We start from the raw sequence: 25,093 nt of genomic DNA, 5'->3' as shown, positions 1-25,093 counted from the left end.
TCAAATTTGAAGGCAAAAGGAGTGGCTTCAGAAAGAAAAATTACAATTATAATTCTGTTAACTAGAATTGCAGTACCCACGTGGTGATTTAATGGGATCTCTGTTATCAGCTTTGCTGAATATGGAGAACTTGTCCAACTAGAGCAATTTTATTAAGGGTATATGTTAATCTGTATTGTATATATTACTCTACAGTCTACATCAACATATTATAGATCCCATATTTATAAATTAGTCCAACTACAAGGGAAAGTTCATTTCATGGTTTAGGAGAAAAAACTTTTTAAAGGAAAAAAATAGCAAATGAAAATCATAATAAAATTAAGATTTATTTTTGACTCACAAATATTATTTTTGAAAGCTTTTAAATTGTATATTGAAACCAGGATTCATTTTTTAAAATTCTTAGGGGGTTATCTCTTCTGCTTTGCTACATAAACCCTTTTTTATATATCCAGTCTGCTGCATATGTACTTAATTACATTCAGTGTAATTAAGACCAATTAGGAGAAAGCACAATTGGAATTAGTGAAAAATATAAATTATAAGCTTATTTTGGAGGGGAGCAACAACTTTATTTTGGAGAGGGTGCAACAGCCTTATTGACTCATATACCATATGATTTATGAGCTTTTTTTAAATTGAGATATAACTGACATATAATATTGTATTAGTTTCAGGTGTACAATATAATGTATTGTGACATGATCACACCACAATAAGTCTAGTTAACATCCATTACCAGACATGGTTACAATTTCTTTTTTCTTGTGATGAGAAGTTTTAAGATCTACTCTCTCAGCCACTTTCAAATATTCAACACAGTATTATTAACTGTAGTCACCATGTTGTACATTACATCCCCGTGACTCATTTATTTCATAACTAGAAGTTTGTACCTTTTGGCCACCTTCATCCATCCCCCTCTTGCCTCTGGCAGCCACCAATCTGTTCTCTGTATCTACGAGTTTGGTTTTTTTGTTTATTCATTTTTTAGATTCCACATATGAAATAATATAGTATTTCTCTTTCTCTGTCTTATTTCACTTAGCATAATGCCCTCAAGGTCCAGCCATGTTGTCGTAAATGGCAAGGTTTCTTCTTTCTTATGGCTGAATAATATTCTATTGTATATGTATATACCACATTGTCTTTATCAATTCATCCATTGATGGACACTTAGATTGCTTCCATATCTTGATTTATAAATAATGCTGTAGTGCACATGGGGGTGTAGATTATCTTTTTGAGTTAGTGTTTTCATTTCCTTCAGATAAATATCTCGAAATATAATTGCTGTATCATGTAGTAGTTCTGTTTTTTTATTTTTTGAGGAACCTCTATACTGTTCCTCATAATGGCTGCACCAATTGGTATTCCCATGAGCTGTTCTTAAGATAAAGTAAGGGCACTAACATTTAATGAGACTCTTATGTGCCAGTCACTTTATCTTTATAATAGCCTTACAAAATACACACTATTAGCCCTATATTACAGGTGAAGAAACTAAAGCTGAGGAAGGTTTGGTAACCTGCCCAAGATCATTCAGGTAATGAACAGTAACATGCTAAGCTATGCTCTGGTTTTTCTGGGGCCAGTATCCATGTACTGCTCATTATTCCATGCCACAATGAGCTTATCCACAGTAACAGGAGGGAATGTAGAGTATATCAGTACATATGCTGGTAAATGTGGTAGAAGTTGATCAAACTTTGCTTCTAAATTGTTTCAATTTTTTTCAGTGTGGTGAGAAACAAGATCATTCATCATCTGAGAGTTAAGATAAAAAGGGGACATATGGAGAGGGTTTGAGGGAAAAGAGAAATGGTTGGAATGGCATCTCAAAGAAAGGAAAAGTGAACCAGACTAGGGAAATAGAATGATTGCTGAGGAGCAATGAGTTAAAAGTGGGATCCAGCAGCATTGTTGAGTGTTTTCTTCTAGGTGTGTTCAGCTGCATGGATGAAGATGCAGACTGCCTGGTTAGATTTAACCAGAGTTGTAATCTTGCCAAGTGAGTATGAAGAAGCAGTAGTGGGGTGTAGGAATTAAGTGTGAAAGCAACAGAGTGATTATAGTGATTGACCGCAGAATCTTAAGTTGGAGAAGAAAGGAAGACAGACATCATGAGGATGAAGGACAAGGAAAAGGGGGTGGGATCAACAGATTATAGGTCCTGGGGAGATTGAAGGGTTCCAGGAGTAGTGAGATAAAGAGAGAGCAAGCTGGAAAGAGAGGAGGACTTCAAGAGTGGGTTGGGTGAGGTCGAGATTAGAGAGGGGTTGTGGTTGTTGGTAATGGCAGGGACCAGACTGAGTCTCATGGGAGTGAGTGGTTAAGGTGAAGAGTTCAAAGAATTAAGAGGACACAATGTTGGAAGGATATTTGAAGGCCAGAGAAGAAAGATTATTTTATCAGTAGAAAGTATGTATTAGCAGACTTAGCACAAAGTTGAGCTAAATATTAAACAATGTAAGATGACTGCTCTCTGGAAGCTTAAAGATTATGATGTTTAATTATGGAACAGTAATGTACAGTTGTGTATGTTTTATACAACATACTGAAACAAACCTGAATGAATTATGTAAATATCTTAATAATTTGGTAAGAAGTCATTGACATCCATCTTGAATAAAAGCAGTTCTGTGAAACAGTCAGACCCATTCTTCATAATTGTAATTCTGTTATAGTTCCATTGTCAGAAATGTTGACATATGATGCCCTCTCAGCCACTTATTTGTACATTCATAAAAATAAACAGGAGAGCAAGTTAATAGTTATATGAAACTTCAGCAGAAACTTTGACTTCAGAGATACATCCCCCCCATGCCCTCAGCAGGGGAACACCTGCCTCGTGCTGAGCAGCGACAGGCGCCTCACCATATAGCTCGTCTCCTTCCACCATCACCAGGAGGCAATTGTGTTTGTTCTCAAACCTGTTTAGACCAGTGTACTTGTTATAATTATATACGTTAATTAAAACATCACATACACCGGTGAAATATGAATGAGGGAAGAGAGTCGTTTTTCTGAGACCTAAGTTAAATGTTTTCAAAAGATTCAGGAAGGACAAATGGCTTTACATTTTTTTTTCCTAAAGTAAGTGGGAGGAAAGCAACTGTAAAATAGGAGACAGTCATAATCTAGGATTCTGTACTGATATTATTTTACCAGTTCTTGGCCTTTAAAGGAATGGGAACTAAGTAGTAGATGCATTTGGTTATGATTTACTTAAGAATTCTTTTCAGCTAACCTATAAAAATAAAAGCCATGGTCCTGCATCAGAAGTTAGTGAATTAATGTACACTTATTTGCTGAGTTAAAATAAAATGTTTCAAGTCCATATGTATCATTTTTAATGGTTTTCTCCTTTGACTTTTTTCACTGATGTAGTAATTACCAATCCAGGTGAGCGGGTACTTATTTATGGTATTTAATTTAATAGCCAAATTATATTTAAATTTTACATGGTTACTTTTTAGGATTTTTGTTTGCTTTTTTGTTTTTAAAATTGTCCATGTTTTATTTATCAAGTCCCATTTTATTAAGAAAAGAATTTCAGGTAGCATCTGGATAATCGATTTAATAAATTTTTAAGTAAAATTTTTATAAATCAAGTTATATTTACTATTGAAGTTATTCTTTTTTTCTCATTTCATGTTTAAATTATTATCGCTCAATTTTAACACATTAACGTCTTTTTCCCCGGCCCTCCTGCCCTCTTTTGCCAGTTATCTAAAATAAAGTTACTAGTTAAATGTATCTTTTATAGCACATTGTTTTATAAGTGAAGAACACTTTTGAGATAAAAACAGCATTGTAAGTTTAGATTATTGATGTTTCTTTGAAGAGGTCAGAATGGCCCCTTTGTCATGTTTCCTCTCCATCCAGCTATAGAAGTGCTGTTGCAGTTTGGTGATTGGCAGCAGTCAGGTGAGGGCAGTGAACATGCATATAGGTAACCAGTCCTCAAACTGTCACAGCAGATACCAATATAAACATGGCAGAAAGACCAGCACTGTGAGGCCTACACCTGCAATTGAGGCAACAGTAGGGGAATAAAGAGGGTGAATACGACTTGGATGAATCTCAGATGCTTATCTGGTGTCCTGAATCACTCCAAAGTCTCAAGTCCACGAGCAGCATGGTGTTCCTTTACTTTCTAAGTTATAGTTAAAATGAGTAAAAAAGAAATTAAAACTTTTAATACTTCTTTTAGTTAAAAAAAAAGTTTGCGTAGGCTAGTTATTTTATTGCTCCATCGAATTTGTTTTAAAAAGAACTTCAGTAGAATATAGCAATTAAGAGGACAGATTCTGGAGATAAGTGTACCTGGATTTGAATTTTGACTCTACCACTTGGTAGCTGTGTAACTTTGGAAACATTATGTAACCTCTCTAAGCCTCAGTTTGCTCATTTTAAAAATGAAGATAATACCCAAGTCAAAGGCTGGTTGTGAGTATTAAATGTGGTAGTCCATTTAAATGCTAAGCACGGTACCTGGCACATAGAAGTCATTCATTAAATGTTAGATATTATTTTATTACCGTGTACCATGTGCCATAATAGTTTATTATTAATAGGCCTCTAGCAAAAAGGTGTCCAACAGATTTTTTAAATTTAATTTAGGTTAAGTGACAATTTCTACAAAATGTAGGTTTTTTAATAGGCTACTTATCAGAAGTGTACATTGTTATGTTCTCTGTGGGGAAATGAGATCGGAATAGTCATTGACTTTTGTTCTGTCCTTAGAATTCTTGTTGTCTTCTGAATGTATGTAGGAGGTAACACTGTTAGTATTGACCCTTTTCTCAGAAATTTTTATGTCTTTATTATTGAAGTGGAAAGCAATGTTACTACTTCTTTTAATTTAATAAATCTTCATAGTACTATTAAAAGAAAGGGGAAAGAAAGATAAAACGCTTCCTTTCTTTAAGGATCATTGGTGAGAAAGGCTTGAAAGGCCTTTACCTTCTGACTGACCCATTTCTGTTCTTACATGAGGGATACTGTTGTTGATCAGACGGTAGTAGGTGATCCCAGTGTAGAAAAACAGATGTGACCTTGGCTCCATGTACAAAAGTTTAAAAGCTGTAGTAGTAAACACCATTAAGATCTTCACAGCCTGATTATTAACCTAATGAGACCATCAGAAGACTGGGGCACAGCTGAAGGTCAGTCACTCTTAAGAAGCTTGCCTAGTTCCAAAAGCTGTTTCTTGACATTGTCATCTCACAGTTGAGAGAGACGATTGCATATGTGATCTAGATTTATTAAGTATACCTTTTATGTGAAATAAAATATATTTGTTGTGCCAAATGTGATAAATGAAGGGATTAGGGAATTGGCTTGTTTTGGAAAGGTAAAATAAGAAGAAAATTACCTGCTGCCTTTCAGGTAGTTGGAAAAGATTTGTAGAGGAAGTAGCATTCCAAGAAAAGGAAGAAGTGACCAGAGTTGCTTAGAATTGTTTCAGGCTTAGAACATTTCCTGAGAGGCAGCAATGGATGACTAAATAAAGCAGAGTTGTATAGGCTCGCCTGGAAAATGGCAGATGGGGTGTCATTTGAACAAACATTTATTGAATGCAGCTATGTACCTGGTGTGACTGTAGAAAAAACAAGCAAGAATCAGTCCAAGATCTCACTAGTTTCCTATGTAGTAGGAGAGGCAAGAATTATCTGTTAAGTGTAACAGTATGCCGGGTGCTTTACTAATAGTGAGAACAACGTACTTTGAAAGGACAGAATGGAATGACTGATTATGCATCAGTGGGAAGGAGTTCATAGCAAGGTTAATTTAAACAAAGTAGGAAGAGTGGAAGAGAGTCCTCAGAAAGAGGAACAGGGCCTGCTAAGGACAGGAACGGTGCTCACAGCAGCACTGAAGGGTTAGGTGTTCATGTGATGTTGGATTTGGAGGTTGTATGAGACAGGAGCAGGCGATGAGACATGATGAAATTAAAAGTAGATAAAGCACTTACTCGGTGTTAATGATAAGAAAGATCATTCTAGTTTTTGTTCAGTATATGGTTTGGAGAGGAAAATGCTGCAAACTTCAGGAGCTCCCTGGTGGCTTTTATGTTATGCTGAGGGCTGACCACTGAGTAGCTGTGGCTGGGAATAGGAAGGAGGATAAATGGGAAAGGTGGTACAGAAGGGATTTGGCAACTTTTTGGATATGGGGGCCATGAGAAAGAGAAATGAAATGGTCCTGTTTTCTAGTCAAGTGTCTGGGGGGATATTATTACCATAAAACAATTTTGGATTATAGAGAAGAAACAAGAATTAGGGTAGAGAAGGGAGAAAGGTAATGTATTGAGTTTCTGACATTTTGAGTTTGAAGGACCTCAGGACTATATTCTAAAGGCATAGTAAACTGTCATGGTTTTATTTTACATTCTTTGTTCCACTTCTCTCTCTAGTAATGAATAGAGAGTTGACTATATTAATGATATGTGATCTCCAAGCATGGTATTTTAAACAGCCTTTTTTGCCCTTAAAAAAAGTCTATTTTTAACTTGTCTTTAAATGTCATTGTGCTAGGTGTTTGGAATTCACCAATAGAATGAACTCCGAGTATTTCAGGGAATCTAGTAATTTTTATCATTATGTTAAACTTTACTCTTTCAGAATGATCGTGCTAGTATGTTATTAGTCATTTTAATTGCTCTTTTCCTACATAGGAGCTGATGCAACAGAATGGGATTGGTTATGTGTTAAATGCCAGCAATACCTGCCCAAAGCCTGACTTCATCCCTGAGTCTCACTTCCTGCGAGTGCCTGTGAATGATAGCTTCTGTGAGAAAATCTTGCCATGGTTGGACAAATCTGTAGATTTCATTGGTAAGTAGCTCAAGTAATGTCACAAGCTCTTTGGGTTATAGTTTCATTTATGGGTGTGCCCCCTGCCTCCGTTCCCTTTTTATTTTTTTTAGAGAAAAGGAGCCTATTTCCGAGATTTCAAACATCTGAAAACAATACATGATGCTGCTTATCTCTGTTAGTGGCCAAGGTGATGTGTATGTGCCATGCTCTCCCTAAGGGACTGGTCTTGTGACATTCTAGCTAACCTGACGCTACCAGGGTTAAGCCTAATGGGATCTGTGATTATGTATTTGCCAGTATTTGAAAATCAGTTAAACTTTTGGGGTTAAATTTCTCACCTACTTTTTCAAATCCTATAAAAGACTTTTGGAAACTTTGGAGGCATTCCTTAAACTGTTTTTGCCTTGCTGCTATGTTTTCCCCAGAGAAAAGTCAAATCCTGTGAAAACAAATCCCCTTACATTTAAAGTCTTTATGTCACAAGATTTCTAAGCCTCAGTCCATGTGCCAATAATTTCAAGTAGTATTGGAGCTAATAAAATTCCATCAAACACACACACACACACACACACTCACTCTCTCGCTCGCGCTTGCTCTCGCTCTCTCGCTCTCTCTCTCGCTCTCTCGCTCATTTCCTTGGCATTGGTTGTGACAAGATCTGATCAGTACCAGTTTGCCAGTCCTGGAACTCCTCTACCCCACAACCCGACTCGTGGCGTCGGTGCTGTTGTGCCATTTTGGTGCTGCAGGATAGGCCTGCCGGTAGCAAATTGGTGCCCTGTATTTGCAATGTGGTTTTAGTGGAGAGCGGTGAACAGAGGAGAAACGTTGCTAGCTCTTGAGCAGCATCACCAGGTTGACTATTGATATTCTATATGGGGAGTTTTTGTTTTTCTTTTTCCCCAGAGGCACATAAATTTGAGTACAAAGAACTGATTCATTTTTAAAAAGTGAGATTGTGTAAATTAAGTCCCTCACTGTATATACTTCGTGAGAGAAATATTTGAGATAATGCTTTTGGAACTTTGGGTAATTTCTGAAAAAGGTTCTCTTTTTTCAAGATTCCAGATTCTCAGAGTTTTCATCTTTAGTTAGGATGCATTTGTGAAACATCTGGAGATAAATGGCTTAAATAATTTATATTAATCACAAACAAAACTCAGAATTAATCTTCCTCCATTGTGCTTCTAGGAAATATTCAGCATATCATTCAGTTTTTTGCCTCTTTAAAAGATAATAGTTATGATCAGTGTTCTCATTGCTTGTCATTTCTATCCAGAGACATTCGGCTCTAATTTTAGCTAAAAGAGTGACTTCAGAATCTGTTTAAGAGAACCCGATTTTGTTAAGTCATGACAATGTCTAAGCTTTGGGCGAGTTAATAGAAAAAAGAGACTATGAATAACTTTGCCCTTAACTTATTTTCTTTCTTGGGAGAGGTTGGGGTTGTCCTGCCACTTTTAATTCATATAAAAGGAACTTTACCATGTTCCAAATTGGTTGAATATACACAAATACATATAATTTATTTGTAGTATCTGAAAATATTTTTAATTACCAGTATTTCACTTACTTGGCCCTATTTACAAGGGTCACCATCCTTATCCCATCCAATAATTCAGGGCAAAATCTCCAGTCCACTTTTGGAGTCAGCCTTTGTTCATTACAGCTGCTAATCTTCTCCAGGGTGTTTTAAGCCATGTTTGGTCATGGCAGAGCATATAATTTGAAGATGTAGTCTTATACCATACTTAATAACTTATAGACTCATAGGTGTATTTTCACAGCAGTAAGCACGGTTTGCCTGTCTGTGCTATGGGTCACTCATGAAGTGCCCCCGATCCTAGCTGGCTGCTTATATGGCCTTCTGCCCCACCTCACCCACACCAAACTCATGACTTTGCATGAGGGAGGTAATTAAGAGCATGTACTTTGGAGCCAAACTGTATTTGAGTCCTGCCTCCCTTGGTTATTAGTTAAGTGAGTTTAACTAAGTTACTTAAAACTTCTTTGTTCCTTCCCTTGGTAACTGAAGATAATATATCTACCTCATAGGAATATCGTGAGGATTAAAACAGATAATATAGGTAGACTATCTTGTGAAGTGTCCACCTTATAATTGACTCTTAATACATAGCTGTTTTAAAAATTATCTGAGGTGGTTTTTTTTTTTCCTCTTAGAGCTATACTCTGTAACTTCAGTTATTACTTTACTTCCTCACTGGCTCCCCCTAACCCCTTATAGCTTATCCTCTCACTCTCTTTTAACCTAGATTTTCTTCCTGAATTACTGTGGTGATAACCTGCTTTTTTTTTTTTCCCCTAGTTTTCGCCATCAGTGCCTTCTTGTTTCTTATTCAGGAAACTGAAGAGGCTCCTTAATTGTTTTCACGTCTTTAGCCTAACATACCCAGACCCTTCAGCACTTGCTTCCCACCTATGAAACCTTTCTGGTTACTTCCTGCACACTGCATGAGTACCAGCCAACACAGACTATTTTCTGAGCAGTTTGTCACCATAGAGCTTTCTTGCACACAACAGTTCCCTTCTCTTCTCTGCCAGGTCTGTGTATATTACTTCTTTGCTTTAACACTCAGTTTAGCACTCATTTTTGCCAAGAAATATGTTCTAATGAACCCTATTCCAGTATAATAACTTTTTAATTAGATTTTTTAAACACATCATCAAAAGAGCTGTAATTGTAAAAACAATATACGTAAAATGTAGAAAATTTGGAAAACAGTGAAAAGGAAACCTGTAACCTCAACATCCTAACACATCTGTTATCATTGTTTTTTATTTCCTTCCAACTCTTTTTATTATAAAGATTGCTTTTTAAAATATGTATCAGCTAGCCAGTATTTACTGGGTATATACTGTGTGACCAGTGTTAAACCCTTTGAGGGAAATGTTAGAAGCAAGATCCTTATTGGTCCTTATAACCTAGTTTTGAGATAATTATTTAAAATAATAAGAATATTATCAACATTTTTAAAAATTTTAAACCCAACCTATTTCCAATAAGAATTTGAAGCAGCTTACAGTAAGAGATTAAGATCAAAAAGTACACATATTCACACACATACACATTACAATGGGATAAAAAGGCTAGGAAAGGTACAATAAAATCTGAACTACAATTGCCTATTGTAATTGAGTGAAAACCTTAGCTTTGAGCTTCTTAGCAGCCAAGGCAAAAGAGGAAATACTAAGAGTGGTATAGGCTAAATATTGCGTAGCTGAGAGAAGGAAGAGAACTGTGTAGACCCAGGTAGGCATGGGATATGATGTACATGAGTTCATATAAGAATATGTTGTATAGTACTTATTTGTTTCAGTGTTACTTTGTATTCCTTTGTTTTATTGTTTGATTTCCCTATCTAAAGGAAAGCTATATATACTTGTATATATAGTATATATACTGGTGTTTTGTACATAATGAATAATTAATCATATACATTAGAAATTTGTAACATTTATAATAGAGGTGGTGAGATCAGAGTAGCCTGGTATTATTCAGCTGCCAGAGCAGATTCCCTGGATATCTGTTAATTACAAGAATATTAATGTTAAGATCTGGTAAACTTTTGGTAGTATCAACTAAAACAAGAATGAAAAGGGAAGAATCTAGCTCCATGGTAGGTAACATGAGGCAGTCATAGTACTGGTTAAAATGTTAGTTGCTTCCAGGCTGTGTGGAATAACTTCATCCACTCACACAAGAAAGCTTTTAAAGTTCCTCAACAGTGAGAGATGGCAGCAAAGTTTGTTGAATGTTCTTGGTTCTAACAAAATGTCCACAAGTCCTTCTACCATGTAATGGGGAATCAACATGATGTAATCAGACCATCACTGCTGAATATCAGTGAGTTCCCTTGGTCTTCATTAAAGTGACCTGCTAAACCTGATTTGTAGTATATACGTGGTTTTCTTCTTAAATTCAGCAAATGAAGTTGAGCCACTTTATGATATACAGAAAAGTTTCCTAAAGAAAAATAGGGAAACTATATGTTCTGTGGATCAGTATTTTAAAGAAGCTGGAGCTGGCATCTCTTTGTGTTGTGATACCATTGTGATTAAGTCTCTCTTCCTCCCTTCCTCCTTGCTATTTAAATGGTAATGTATGTCAGATATGTTTGAAATGAAAAATATTTGTAAAAATTTAATATCTTTTACATATATCAAATTATATTATACATCTAAAAGTAATACAATATTATATGTCAATATCTCAAAACTGGAAAAAAATTTAACGTGTCTTACATAGCTAGAAAAAAGGTGAGGTGTCAGACAACATGGATAAACAGTATTAGCTAAATATTAAAATTTTGGATGTTATTTTCTTTATACTTTTTCTGTATTAGATTTTCTACACTAAACAAGTAGAATCATGTAATCATAATGTAGGATTTATATGCAGGGAAAGCTATTAAAAATAACAAATGTAAAAAATACCCGGTGAGTCTACAGCCATGCTATCCTGAACACACCCGATCCTGTCCAGTCTCAGAAGCTAAGCAGGGTCGGGCCTGATCCGTACTTGGATGGGAGACTACCTAGGAAGACCAAGTGCTATAGGTGTAAAAATTAAATAAATAAAATAAAAATAAAATAAAATAAAAAGAACATTAAAAAAAAATACCCGGTGAAAAGCACTGAATAAAAGTCAGTCACCCTGAGTTACAGACAAGTTGCTTATTAACACATTTGGACTTTCACTGTCCTGTATGTAAATGGTGGGGAAATCATCTTCCCCTGCCTCCTTAAAAGAATATTGAAAGGATGTATCTGTAAATAGATGAGATGTACTTTGAATTGTCAGATGAAAGACAGTGGCTAAATAAATGGAAACAAGATTTCACTGCTGGACATAATTGTTATCAGTGACCCTTCTTGAATTTGACTCATACAGAGAAAGCAAAGGCCTCCAATGGATGTGTCCTGGTGCACTGTTTGGCTGGGATCTCTCGCTCCGCCACCATTGCTATTGCCTACATCATGAAGAGGATGGACATGTCCTTAGATGAAGCTTACAGGTGAGGACAGGAACATGTCCTATGTAGAAGGCATTTTTATAATTTAGCATTAATTCTACCCTGACGTATCAGATTCATCCTCAGCTGCCACAAACTGATCTCTGTCCTATTACATGAGTTTATACCTTTCTCTGATTGGGGAAGTATCATTTGTTCTAATTTACATGTGAGAAAAACTCCAGAATACATTTCTACTCTGCCTCAAACTTTGTCTCTTTCACTGTGAAAAAAAAAAAGCCTGATATATACAAGTATAAAACCTAATGATTGTCAAATTCCATTCATTGAGTAAAATTTCCTATATCCTAGAGTTGCCCAGATTTTGCAGTATATAATTTTGACTGAGATCCGCCACCTCCCCAACCCCCCCCCAAAAAAAAAAAAAAAACACATAGAGGCAAGCAAGTGACAATAGCACCAAGGACTGGGGTTTTGTTTAGTGACTGGAGAATCTGAGTCTTCTGCATGTCTTGTTGGATAGAGGTGGTTAGGTTTCATGTGATTAGGAATCAGTAAATATAGATGCATGGAGCTGGCCTGTTCTTGGACTTTTTTCCAATTGGACAGTTTAGAAAAAAGAAACGAACTGCCTGAACACTTTCAGTTGGAAGGAGATGGAGATAGGTCCTCCATTTATCTCATCAGCTCCCTAATCCTCCATTCAAGCTTTTCTCCGTTAAGGTCCTCCTGTGTCATTTAGAAACAAAATCAGAAGAAAAGGCAGCCATGTATCATGTACAGAGTCTTACGAGGACCCTGTGTTTATACTTGTTGTAGTTGAGCCAGTTATTTCTGGCTTTGTTAATTTGCTTTAGGTTACTTGATTTACAAGTTTATTTTTGATTTTTCTCTTATTCAAATATAATTTTTCAGTGTAGTTTCACTCCTGCATCTTCTGAGGAGTGTCTGTGAGGGCCAGGGGCCACTAAAGAATTTATCTGCTCTCTCTCAAGAGTCTAGTTCCACAGTGAAACATGAAAGCTATTTATTTCTAGTTTTGATCCTTCGATGAATCCTTCTTTACCATGGTGGTGACAAAAAAGGAGCTGAGACCTAATTTGGAATCCCAGTGCCATCACTTAGTAGCTATGTGATTTGGGGAAAGTAACTTAAGGACTTTACTTATATGCTGGGGATAATTACAACCACCTTATATAAGGTGGTTTTAAGGATTGAAGAAGATAAAACTCTTTTAACTCGATTTAACATATTAGCATAGTGCTAGGCACATGAGAGACCACTGTGTAGCTGGTTGTGTTGTCATATTAAGTTTGTACAAAGAGAATAATCCAGAAATGTATGCTTTGATGCTCTGGCCATCTGATACTCTTTTATGGACATTAATTAAAAATGTGAATTGTCTTGAGGAAATGACTTCGGGGACTTTGAGAAGGCTTTGATATTGTGAAATTGAAGCTGTACTTACTGATGGTAGCACCAGTGGGGAAGTTTCTGGTAAGGAAGGAACCATCTCTTATCAATTGCACTGGAAGCTTTGAGTCCTTCAAAATAAGGAGGCTTAAAACTAGAGCTTTGGGGAACTTGGCACCCCCCTTTCTAGCATATTCCAAAGACATGCTATAAAGCACCCCAATGCAGAGGCCCTTCTGTTCTCCACCTTGAGGTATATCTGATTAAAACAATCTTCCAAAGGTATTACTTGGTATGCCTAATAATTCCTATCTATCTCATTTGTTCACTTAACATTCTTAAGATAAAGTATAGCCATAAAATTCAAGTCTTTTTGTTTTTCTTCTCTTCATAGATTTGTGAAAGAAAAAAGACCTACTATATCTCCAAACTTCAATTTTCTGGGCCAGCTGCTGGACTATGAGAAGAAGATTAAGAACCAGACTGGAGCATCAGGGCCAAAGAGCAAACTCAAGCTGCTGCACTTGGAGAAGCCAAATGAACCTGTCCCTGCAGTCTCAGAGGGTGGACAGAAAAGCGAGATGTCCCTCAGTCCACCCTGTGCCAACTCTGCTACCTCAGAGGCAGCAGGGCAAAGGCCTGTGCATGCTGCCAGTGTGCCCAGCGTTCAGCCATCACTGTTAGAGGACAGCCCACTGGTACAGGCGCTCAACGGGCTCCACCTGTCCTCAGACAAGCTGGAAGACAGCAATAAGCTCAAGCGTTCCTTCTCTCTGGACATCAAATCAGTTTCGTACTCGGCCAGTATGGCAGCATCCTTGCATGGTTTCTCATCAGAAGATGCTCTGGACTACTACAAACCTTCCACGACTCTGGATGGGCCCAACAAGCTATGCCAGTTCTCTCCGGTTGAGGAAGTATCAGAGCAGACTCCAGAAACCAGCCCAGATAAGGAGGAAGTCACCATCCCTAAGAAGCCTCAGACTACCAGGCCTTCAGACAGCCAGAACAAGCGATTACATTCAGTAAGAACCAGCAACAGTGGTGCCACCCAAAGGTCCCTCTTATCTCCACTGCATCGAAGTGGGAGTGTGGAGGACAACTACCATACCAACTTCCTTTTTGGCCTTTCCACCAGCCAGCAACACCTCGCAAAGTCTGCCGCTGGGCTGGGGCTCAAGGGCTGGCACTCAGATATCTTGGCTCCCCAGACCTCCACCCCTTCCTTGACCAATAGCTGGTATTTTGCCACGGAGTCCTCTCACTTCTACTCCGCCTCAGCCATCTACGGAGGCAATGCCAGTTACTCTGCCTATAGCTGTAGCCAACTGCCCACTTGCAGTGACCAGCTCTATTCTGTGCGCAGACGGCAGAAGCCAAGTGACAGAGCTGACTCCCGGCGGAGCTGGCATGAAGAGAGCCCCTTTGAAAAGCAGTTTAAACGCAGAAGCTGCCAGATGGAATTTGGAGAGAGCATCATGTCAGAGAACAGATCGCGGGAAGAACTGGGGAAAGTGGGTAGCCAGTCTAGCTTTTCAGGCAGCATGGAGATCATTGAGGTCTCCTGAGAAGAAAGACACTTGTGACTTCTATTGAGTTTTTTTCTCATTCACAAAAAAATATTCCCTGTAAATCTGAAATATATATATGTACATACATATATATTTTGGAAAATGGAGCTATGGTGTAAAAGCAAAGATGGATCAACACAGTTGTTCTCAACATCTGCATTTGAGAGATCAGCTCGTATTTCTCTCAACAAAAGTAGAAGGGTAGATGCCAGATTTCCCCCTAGACAGATGAAATAATTTTATGCCTTGAATTGCACATCCTCTCGTTCTTACTAAACAAGTTTTATTTGGTGTTGGAGGACAAAATCCCCTGCCATTTTCATGTTGTACTACAGAGATCTCGAATACTAGCCTTTCTCCCGTCCTTCTGTAGTGCACCTTAGCGCTGAGACTGAGCCAGCTTGTGGGTCGGGCAGGTAGACCCTGCTAGGGACGGAACCTAATGGTGGTAAATCCAAGGGAAATGATCTGATTCACAGCTCTGAGCTCACCGGACAGCAGAGTAATTCGAGTATCATTCTCCTGCTTAGACCATTAGGGGCCTTTCCAAGATCTACTTTAGAGCAAACCCAGTACCTCAGACAGTTGGGGCTTTCACCACTACCATGTCTGGTAGCCCGTTTTCTCAGCATTGTGAGTAGGTAGGTAGCTAGTCACACTTTTCAGACCAATTCAAACTGTCTATGCACAAATTTCCAGTTGGGCCTGGTTAGAGATAATTTTTTCTTCTCAGCTTCAGAAGAAAGAAGGGAAACCAGCTAGGATTCAGTGTAACAGCCAATAATCTGGCATCATAATTATTTAAGCTCAGGTTGGGAGGCTATAAAAGTCTACTTCCCTCCTTATCAAAGAATTGTTCAAAATGGGATTATTAATCCTTTAAATAAAGATTAACTTGGTTTAAAGCCAGATGTGAATTTACTTGGGTTGGTAGCAGAGCAGCAGCACCTTCATTTTGTAAAAATGTAACAATAAGTTTGAATTTATAGGAATCTACCAAGAAGGAGAAAAACTATGGAAAGATTAGTTTGTAAAATTGTTGAGAAGCAGGAAACTTATTTCTCAAGGTTTTTTCCCCTTAGCATGTGATGAGGGTGGTATTTCTATAATTTCCTTAGACTTTCAGATTTACTAATAGGGCTGAGAGAGGCTTTAGTAAGCAAGGAATGTACAGAATTAAACACTATAGGAAGGTGAGGAGAGGAGGCTGAATTTTGTTTCATTGTGAGCAGAGTGGAAAGCCACAGCCAAGCTATTCTCAGAAAACATCCCCAGCATTTTTTTAGTAGAAGGGACATAGCAAAACAGAGTGGGATTAAGGTGGTCTCTCAGTCCTTAACCTATAGTCACTGTATGGAATCAGTCCTGGCAGCTGAAAATAGGAGGTGATTAGAACAAGTACACAAATGATAGTACATATCTGCTTTTTAACTTCCTGGCGTGGGTTTTGTCAAGTACAGTGTGGCCCTCTTCTGAAGCCTTAATTCACGTCAGCAGCTTTTTTGAGGGGTGGGGGGTGTTATATTGTCCTTTACTGTAAGTGTAGCTAGTTGTTGACTCATATCTCAGGTTTTTCTGTTTGAGAAATGGACAGTCCTTTGACTAGGATGTGACTTAATGTTTCCTATGGTGACTGCTAAAACCAGCATAGAATGACATGATTCAAAATTGACTTGATCATGACAATTATCTGCTTCACATAACATAACTGGTCATGCACGGATAATGGTCTATGATATGGGTTTAAAATGAAGGAAGAAAAAGTAAACTGCATAGGGAGTGCATTGTTACCATATTGAAAAAATTCTGTTAAATGATCTGAGTTTTTCTTTGTACATTTAAATTTTGGATGTAATCAGACATTCTCAAGGTTTCACAGTAATTTTTGATGTGTTGTGTAGACACACACCAACACTGCTTTCAGAGTTTGGTCACACTGTTAAACATTTTTAAGAAATGGAAGCAATAGCTTCAATGTTAAATATGTTTCAAGGGAGTTGGGGGACTTGGTTTAGACAAGATATTTGGGAAGAAATTTGCCTTCCATCATTTGAGATTTCTCTTGGCCATGGGTCCCCTTCCTTCCTGTGATGTAGTCATACACTACAGCCTTTAGTCCTTGATTGCTAACGTCAAATAATCAGTTCTTGGAATCAAGACTACCATACTGAAGGGGCAGCCGCAGAGGCAATCCCTGGAGCTGCTTGGGTGTCTCCAGGTGGCATGGTGGCTGGGTCTCTTCAGCGCGTCATTGTAGGGGAAGCCCTGGAATCTACTAGGATGATACAGAATGATGATTTTAAAGAGCAAAACCTAGACTTCTATGTGAGAAATGCTGGAAAATGGTTTAAGACATTTGTAAAGTTAGGTAGAAAGACTGTATAAATGTTTAATATGAATATAGTGTTGTTTTGGAGTAAGGCAAGCTGTTGAATGGTTAAATTGTGCATTTCTCATGATGTGTCATGTGTGTTAATATGATAAAATAAAATCAAAACTGGTACCTGTTTATACATAAATATGAGAAAGGACCTCTCTTTGCATCTATAAACTTGATGGGAACAGCAACGTCCAAGCTGTGAAAGGAGGCAGTAGTGGAACCTATGCTGTTTTTCTCATGTCAAAGAGTAATTAGCTCAAAATGAAATGGTGAGGTAGTCATACATTATGTGCTCTATCATTCACGTGAAACATTGGATTGTTGGCAGTTTCATGCCAGCCTTCATTCTTTAATGTCTATATCATATGCACACTAAGGCCCTTGGTAAATATTTGCTGACTGATTGAATTCAGAACAAATACAGAGTAGGAATTTAAAAGACCAGATACACATTCATGGTACATTTTAACATACGTAAATGGACTTACACTTCTTGCAGGAAAAACTGAGGAGAAATACTGTTCTCCATCCTTGCCATGTACATCTTAATGACCTGCTTATAAATGACACTGGATATGATGACCTATGAGATTAGAAACAGTCTCAGTTTGTTAGTAAAGAATTACATATTAAAGGAATAAAGCATTTACCTTCAGTGCAAGCAGATGCAATGACAGAATCATAGGTGATGTCATTTAAGTTAGTTGTGAAAGGCTTTCTAGTTAAGATTTAAGAAAATTTAACAGCAAGGAGTGTATTGGGTAGGTGATGACAAGAGCTGTCTTGGCCAGGGCCTTGCAGAAGAATGGAGGTGGGTGTGTGACAGAAGAATAAAAGGAGGGCGGAAATAAACCTGTGTGACGATGGAAGGTGGCAGAAGGCAGCAATTGTTTTAGTGAGAGGCTTTGGATAAGAAAGTGGAGATGTCGGGAAGCCCTGAAGTTTAAGCCGGTTACTAGTTTAAGGGCAGACAGATTTGGGGGCCTAGTTTGGGTCTGACAGCTAACATGAGGCCAGGGCTTAGACTGGGGAAATAAAGAGGGTAGACCTGAAGGGTAGGGAGTGCACAGTGAGACTAGTTGATGAAAACTTTTTACCTTTAAAACTTTCACTGCCATTTTATTTTAAATAACTCCTGTCTGGTTTTGTTTTTCTGACTCTAAGTAGGAATGTGTTAGGTCTAGTAGACAAAATTTCTCTAGATGCTTTGCTCTATTACTTTTCCATATCTATAAATGGAAGAGGGAAGTTATTTCTAGCATTCTGTGGGGGCTCATTTATCCTTGTACAGCATAATTATACTGGTTATATCTTTAAAGTGTTGTGAAATCAACTGGAAAATTACAGCATCCTCTTGGAAGATGTTTACAAGTCAATCATTGTTGCAGTTTATGTGCACAGACATCAAATTGGGTTTATGTAAAAACAGAAGTTTCATTCCTTTGGTTCTAACTAAAACACTAGAATCAGTTTGAAATGCTATCCCACAGGATGTGCAGAATGTAAGTAGGATCAGTGTCACAGGCAAACAGGGTAATTACAGTCTGGGTCCTCCCTGGTCGGGAATCACGACAATTTCAAAGCCTGAATTAAAAGTACTTAGTTCATAAAAGCTTTTAGCATAAATCATGCCTCACTATGTAATAAAGGTAGCAGCAGAATATGCCTTGATTAGTAGAATAAAAATTGCATCACTAAATGCTATCAGATTTGATATGTGACACTTAATGACCAAATTGCTAAGAATAATGGATACACACCTGCATACCATGTGAGATATTGGTTATCCTAGTAGCCAACTAGATATAACTGCCAAAAAGGTTAGGAATTTTTGGTTTGAAGCATGTGCATAATTTATCTGGTTGCCCTTCCCTTTTGTAGCCATAACATTTGAAAGCAAGAAATTAAATATTGTTTGTTATAAATGAGTGAACAATGATCTCTCCTCTGGGGCACTATGTAGCTCTTAACAGAGGAACAAAAGGTAGGGGAAAGAAAAGCAAAATTTTTTCTCTCATTATTAAGGAAAGTCTTATACCTAAAAAGTCCACAACAAGAAAAATTTTCACTTCATTCTACACTCTTTAGTATTGACCTTTTAAGTAATTTCCTACTGAGTACTAGGTATCTGGGGTTAGCTGAAGCATAAATTGGGAAGAGAAAATTTTCAATCACTCTAGAATTTAATACGTTTGCTCACAGCTCTCAATTTCTGAAGATGCCTGGTTTTGCCTTGGGACTTGCTAGGGGAAATGCCAAAGCTAAATTCTACAAATCAACACAGAACCAGTGGCAAACATTCCCCTGGGGCCATTAGTTTATGTGATTGGAAATGGCATGTTTGTAACACCTATAATGTACCTTTTTCATAGGTCAGAGGAAAAAACAAATACCTAAGGAATACCTCCCCCTTCGCCACCCCCCCGCGCAAAAAAAAACACAAACATCTCATTTCCTGAGTGCACTCCTATATCTCAGGGTGTGGAGTCCTCAAAACTCATTTAATCAAATACTCTGTCAGAGAATATAAACTAAATTACTAAGAATGATAAAACTGAGAGAAATGAAGACATGAAATCTATAATTACAAAGGTACTCATGAAATCTACATTTTCACTTCCTCTTAACCCACAATTCACATATTGTAAATTTATATACACATAACACAAGGGGTGAAGGCTAGCGTCTACTGGCCTATTTTACTAGTCAAACAAGGAGACTGCAGTATAGGGGCCTGTTTGATGGTGATTATAAATATAGATTAATAAACTGACAAGCAAAATAGGTTCTTAAAAGAAGGGAGCCATGGGACACTTAGTTTACAATTAACGAAAAGAAGGAAAATTCTCCCTTGGGAACTCAGAATTTAAAGTCACTACCAAGACCACTGCTTGGAGACAACAGGTAAAGATGCTTCTCCTCACTGCTAAAGAGCAAAGTATTAGAATTGCAGACTTGGAATCTTAGAGTTGGAAGGGGTTTGAAAGCCCATCCAGACCAGCTCATGCTGTAGGGAGGTGGAAACAGGCTCAGGAAATTTAAATGACTTACCGTAGATTGCCGGGGCTCTTGGACAACTCCAGGCTGCCTCTTCACTCCTGAAACATCCAACAGTAGCCAGACATGTCACTGGGTATTAACCAACAGATCTAGTATAACTGATTCTTAAAATACCAAAATCATTCAGATTCCCAGAATCCATTGGAAAAAGTAAAAATAATTGATGAGGGAAAGAACAGGTAACACCACGTCATCAGAGAACCACTAGAAATGATGTTGAATAAGGGGGCTATTAAAGAGACTGACTTTACGCAATTATAGGAGCTGGTAGAGTCCCGGGTTCAGCTGCCTTCTTTGAACTGAAATCACTGAGCAGATGGTCAGGCAAGCAGCTAGATATGCAGTGGTGAGAGCCATGACAACTGAAGCTTGCAAGCAACAAGATGGAACCAGCATCTGTTTCTCACCAGAACCCAGGCTGGCCTCTTATCTAAGCCTTCATCTTCCCTGCGGCAGATGCCCTGAAGGAGAAGCTAGTGTCATATCTGGCCCAGGATTTGCAAGAGTTGCAGGTAGAGTTCTGTGGGAGCTGGAGAAGCTGTCGGCCCAGGTGCTGCCCAGATCAAATGTGCATAAGATGCAATAGGGCCTGACCAAGGGCAACTTTCGGCGAATAAGCATGGTCATTGCTTTACTTCTGCTAACAAATCTCACACACATTTCTCTTATGGTCAAACCTAGCCAGAAATGAGCAGGGACGGGAATTCTGGGAAACAAAGTTCAGCTTAGCCAAATGGACAACATTGCAAAACCATACACACACATCAGTCCTAGGTGAAGGGAATATGAGTATTCCTGTATTATTTTTTCAACTTTTCTGCCAGTTTGAAATTTTAAAAAATGAAGTTGGAAAAAAATTGTAACGAATAGGTGGGATCTAGTCTAGCCAAATCAGATGTTAAAATGTATTGTGAAATACTAAAACAGTAAGAAAAAAGAAACAGCATGAAACAATATGTAGAGAAAGATCAATGGATTAGAATATAGTCCAGAACTAGATCCTCAATTATATGGAGATCTAATACAGGAAAGAAGGGGTACTGCACATTAATGGAGTAAAGATACATTATTCGATAAATGTTGCTGTCTTCTTTCCATGACATTTCCTAGAATAACCTTAGCTATTTAACAGGTTTCTAAGTTACAGAACATCTTTCTTGATTTGTATTCTAATGAATTGCTCTAGAAATGGTTTAAGGTCCCACTGAACTCCTGACCATCAAAGCACACTATAGAGGCAAACTTTCAACAGTGTGGCCCAACAAAGGTGAAAAGTATAGCTCCCCACTCCCAGTTCACTGCTTGCAACTCCTCCAAAGGCTCCCTCAGACCCCTTCATCTCCTCAGGCTGGATGGCTCTACCCCACCTTACTCATGGGGAAAGAAAGGCATCAGTGCCCAGGAAGCCAGAAATGGTTGCTGAAGGCTGCCCTGAGAAAGGCAGATGCTGTCTTGGCCTCTTCCCTTGGCTATGGTTTCCAACTTGTCTTTCCAGCTCAGAGGGAAAAAACAACCTTGATTTTTTTTTTTTTTGGTCCTTAAAAAATCCTAGCTGTTGTTTTTCTCGTTTGAATTAAAATTTTTTTTTTCCATTTAACTTAGAATGTGCATGTTTCTTCTGTTATCAAGTTGTTTGATGTCCTACATTTTATTCTGAGTTCTGAGAATCTTATGAGATAGCACCTGATTAAAATCCAAGATTTAAAAAATTTAAAAGTTCAAGGAGATAAAATTTACCTGAGATATGCTAAGTTCAATGGGCTCAATTTTAATCTTATAAATGTACCAAAGGCATTTGGACATCAAAAAAAAAAAAATGCCTTTGAGGCTGGGAGAAATAAAGGGAGCACATGGAGACCTGCATGATATCCCTAGCTCCCAGTCTCAATTTCCCAGCCTAGATCTGTTCCTGTGTTCCATTTCTTTGCTTCTTCAGTCTTTTCGTCCATTAGAACATTTATGATGTGCAAAGTGCTGCATGAAGTACTTTTGTGGTTACTCAAATTGGTTCATTTCCTAAACTCCCAAAGAAATTCAGCAGTATTCTGAGTTCACTCCCTTCAGAAAAGAAGGGCAGGGACTCTGTAGCCATTTCTGTATCCCCGGCACAATGTCCGGCACGTCTAATGGGCCCCATAAATGCCAACTGAGTGAGCGCTCTCTGGTCTGCTGTCAAGGCCTGGCCACGCCACAAGTTTACCAGGCAAGTAAAATAAATGCTGACTAAAACCTTGTTACAACAATTGGAGTCCTGCCAGTGTTGATGTAATAAAAAGAAACTTAAACTATGCATCAAGGTAACCAGTTATCAGTGAGAGATGAACTTGATGGGGGTGTAGAAAGGGAGTCTTCGGTTTCCGATGACCACATACGAGGGACAACATACCCTGGCACGCAACAAAAATACCACGGTTTCATCAGGGCGGGAAGAAAGTGCTCCAGATAAAGACGTGCTAGGATGGAAACAGGGCAGGAACAGTAACACACAGACCTAGATTAAATTAGTTCTTTATGTTTACAACCCATAAGCCAAAGAGCCTATTGAGTAAAATTTCCCGAAGGCATCAAGGACACAGGGCTTCTTAAAATATTCCTCTCCTTCTCTCCATATTTTTACTCCACAAACTAGACTAGATAATATACACTCTCAAAATAAAAAGAATTCCCAATGCAGAGCTCTGTAAAGAATTTCTAATAATTCAACTGTTCCAACTTCAGTTATCACTGAGAGTGGATTTGATTCATTATGCAAAGGGAAAAAATATCAAAGAAAGGGGTAGGTAGGGCAGAGTCAGATTTTTCAGGCCACCTGGAAGGCTTTGCATCCCTTCAATCAGCTTCAAGTCACATCATATGACTTTAGTTTCAAATGTCCTCAGGGTCTGGGCGGTCCCAAACTCTGTCCCCACGGAACAACAGCCAGGAGGGGAGAAGCAGCTCTACAGCTTGAGGTCCCGGTCCGGCTTCATGCTAAAGGGCTCTAGCCTCTCGCCCTCCGGCAGCATGCTGTTGAGCCTCTCCATCAGGGGCACAGTCTGGTCTATGCCCATCTGTATGCGGCGGAGGATGGCGGACATTTCGTTGACTTTCTGGATCTGCTCTGCGTATTTGGCGTATCTTTTCTGGCGCTCTTGCATGAAGCTAAAGAGTGTTTCTACTGACAGATCCATCTGTAGGAGGGGAAAAGAAGTGGAATGCATTAAATCTAGTACAAACAAGTCTTCTCAACAGGATCAGGTAATCAGCATGATTGGCAGAAGGTACAGAATCCCACAGGTCAGATGGAAGCTGACTAGCTTTATGGGAAGCACTGGGGGCTAAAAACTAAAGCAAAAACAAACGCTTTATGAATCCAGCTTTATCAATGACGATTCCAGAACCATCTTTCCAGAGATACTAAGAGATGACTGTCTCCAGCTCCATGTTTTGGGAGTGTGAGCCATTTATACCTTGTGGAGACCCGGGGATTTCTATCTCAATCTCTCCACATGAAAGAATCCTGGACTTGGAAATCAGAGAGACTAGAGTTTGAATATGGCTCTGCCGCTTGAGTTGATAATACTTATGTTTCCTGTCCCAGGGTCTTCACAGAAAACAGGGAGCAAATTCCACAGTTGTAGGGTTGCTATGAGGATGAAATGAGAACACACACAAACACGTCTTAGCATGGGACTTGGCATGGCACAGAGGTACTTTAAAATGCATTCTTCATTTCCTCCTCTCTTCCCTGAATGGCTGCAGATGGACAGCTACTCTGGAGAAAAAACTGAAGGGAAAAGGGTGCCAGGACCAAAAATGACAACCAAGGCTCAAATCCATGCCATGTGAGGCAAATTGTGAGGACTGCTTCATGCACCCTCTCCCCCAGTTAAACAAATGTTAGGCTATGGGCGCCCTTTCTGTGACCTCTTTTCTTCCCCTGGTGAAATCTTTTGGAGCCTACCATCTGGATAAAATAGTGGGAGGGAACCTGCAGCGTGTCAGATGCCTGTACCCCACATCCACTTTCTCTCTCTAGTTTCCTCCCTGGACTAAGGAAAAGACAAACTACCAAGACTCACATTCCTATCCACTTCAGCCCTTCCTTCTAGTCTATTCCAGGAGCATCCCTTGCCAACCCAGCATCATGAGAAAGTGCTGGCACTCAACGCATGTCACTACAGAGCCTCTGAAAATGATGTGATCAAGACAAAATGAACAAAAAAACTACACGTTAATACAAGAGACCAAAGCCAGCCCTAAGAAAAAAAATCACCAGTTCTATTTTTATATTGTGTGTGTGGGGAGAGAGGGGTGGGGAGGAGGGGAGGTGTGTTAGAAGAACCTAGTGCTTGTTTTTTCTATGTTGGTTCTTCCCTCCCTTGTTTTAAAATGCCTAGGGGACAAAAAGATGGCTAGTGGGAGAAGGGCTCAGAGAGGAAAAGAAGCCCATCTAAATAGAAAACTCCAAACAATGTGGAGACAGTTTATACCTTGAAAGGGTTCTCTGCAACCCTATTCGGTCATTCAGCACTTTAGAGGTAGTGAGCCAGTAAATTATTGTTCATAGCAGCCAACCACCGGGCCTTTTCAGGTTGGCAATTCAATCCAGCATCTAGAAATACCCCGCCTTCTGAGAGACAGTGGGAGATGCAGGAACCAACTGGAATCTTCCTAAGTACCAGCATGGCTCATTGAACAGCCTCCTCCAGAATTCAGAACCCTTTTGGGTTGTCACATTTCACTTGGCAGGCACATTCCTGTCCCCACCCCACCCCCTCAACTCTACCACATTAGACACCCAAGGAATTTATCTGAAATGGTCTTCAAGGCTCTAACTTACATCTAAAGACCTTGGCATCAATCTTT

The 25,093-nt window shown here is 38.8% G+C and overlaps 2 protein-coding genes across 3 annotated transcripts in view; one reads left to right on the top strand and one right to left on the bottom strand.

Moving 5' to 3' along the window:
* DUSP16 (dual specificity phosphatase 16) overlaps window positions 1-17,324 on the top strand; it is a 66,749-nt gene extending 49,425 nt beyond the window's left edge. Inside the window, exons 5-7 of the mRNA XM_025047397.1 lie at window positions 6,686-6,845; window positions 11,740-11,863; window positions 13,629-17,324. Of these exons, the coding sequence (XP_024903165.1) occupies window positions 6,686-6,845; window positions 11,740-11,863; window positions 13,629-14,802 (1,458 nt within the window). The 3' untranslated portion in view covers window positions 14,803-17,324. The remainder of the gene's footprint in view (window positions 1-6,685; window positions 6,846-11,739; window positions 11,864-13,628) is intronic.
* Window positions 17,325-22,737: 5,413 nt separating this feature from the next.
* The window catches only part of BORCS5 (BLOC-1 related complex subunit 5), a 64,129-nt gene continuing 61,773 nt past the window's right edge, over window positions 22,738-25,093 (bottom strand). For both annotated transcript variants that reach the window (XM_006912627.3, XM_006912626.3), the window contains exon 4: window positions 22,738-23,415. In XM_006912627.3, the coding sequence (XP_006912689.1) occupies window positions 23,185-23,415 (231 nt within the window). In that variant the 3' untranslated portion in view covers window positions 22,738-23,184. The remainder of the gene's footprint in view (window positions 23,416-25,093) is intronic.

The sequence above is a fragment of the Pteropus alecto genome, unplaced genomic scaffold (genome assembly GCF_000325575.1).
Source record: "Pteropus alecto unplaced genomic scaffold, ASM32557v1 scaffold103, whole genome shotgun sequence".
NCBI lineage: Eukaryota > Metazoa > Chordata > Mammalia > Chiroptera > Pteropodidae > Pteropus > Pteropus alecto.
This window is presented reverse-complemented; position numbering and strand designations above follow the sequence as displayed.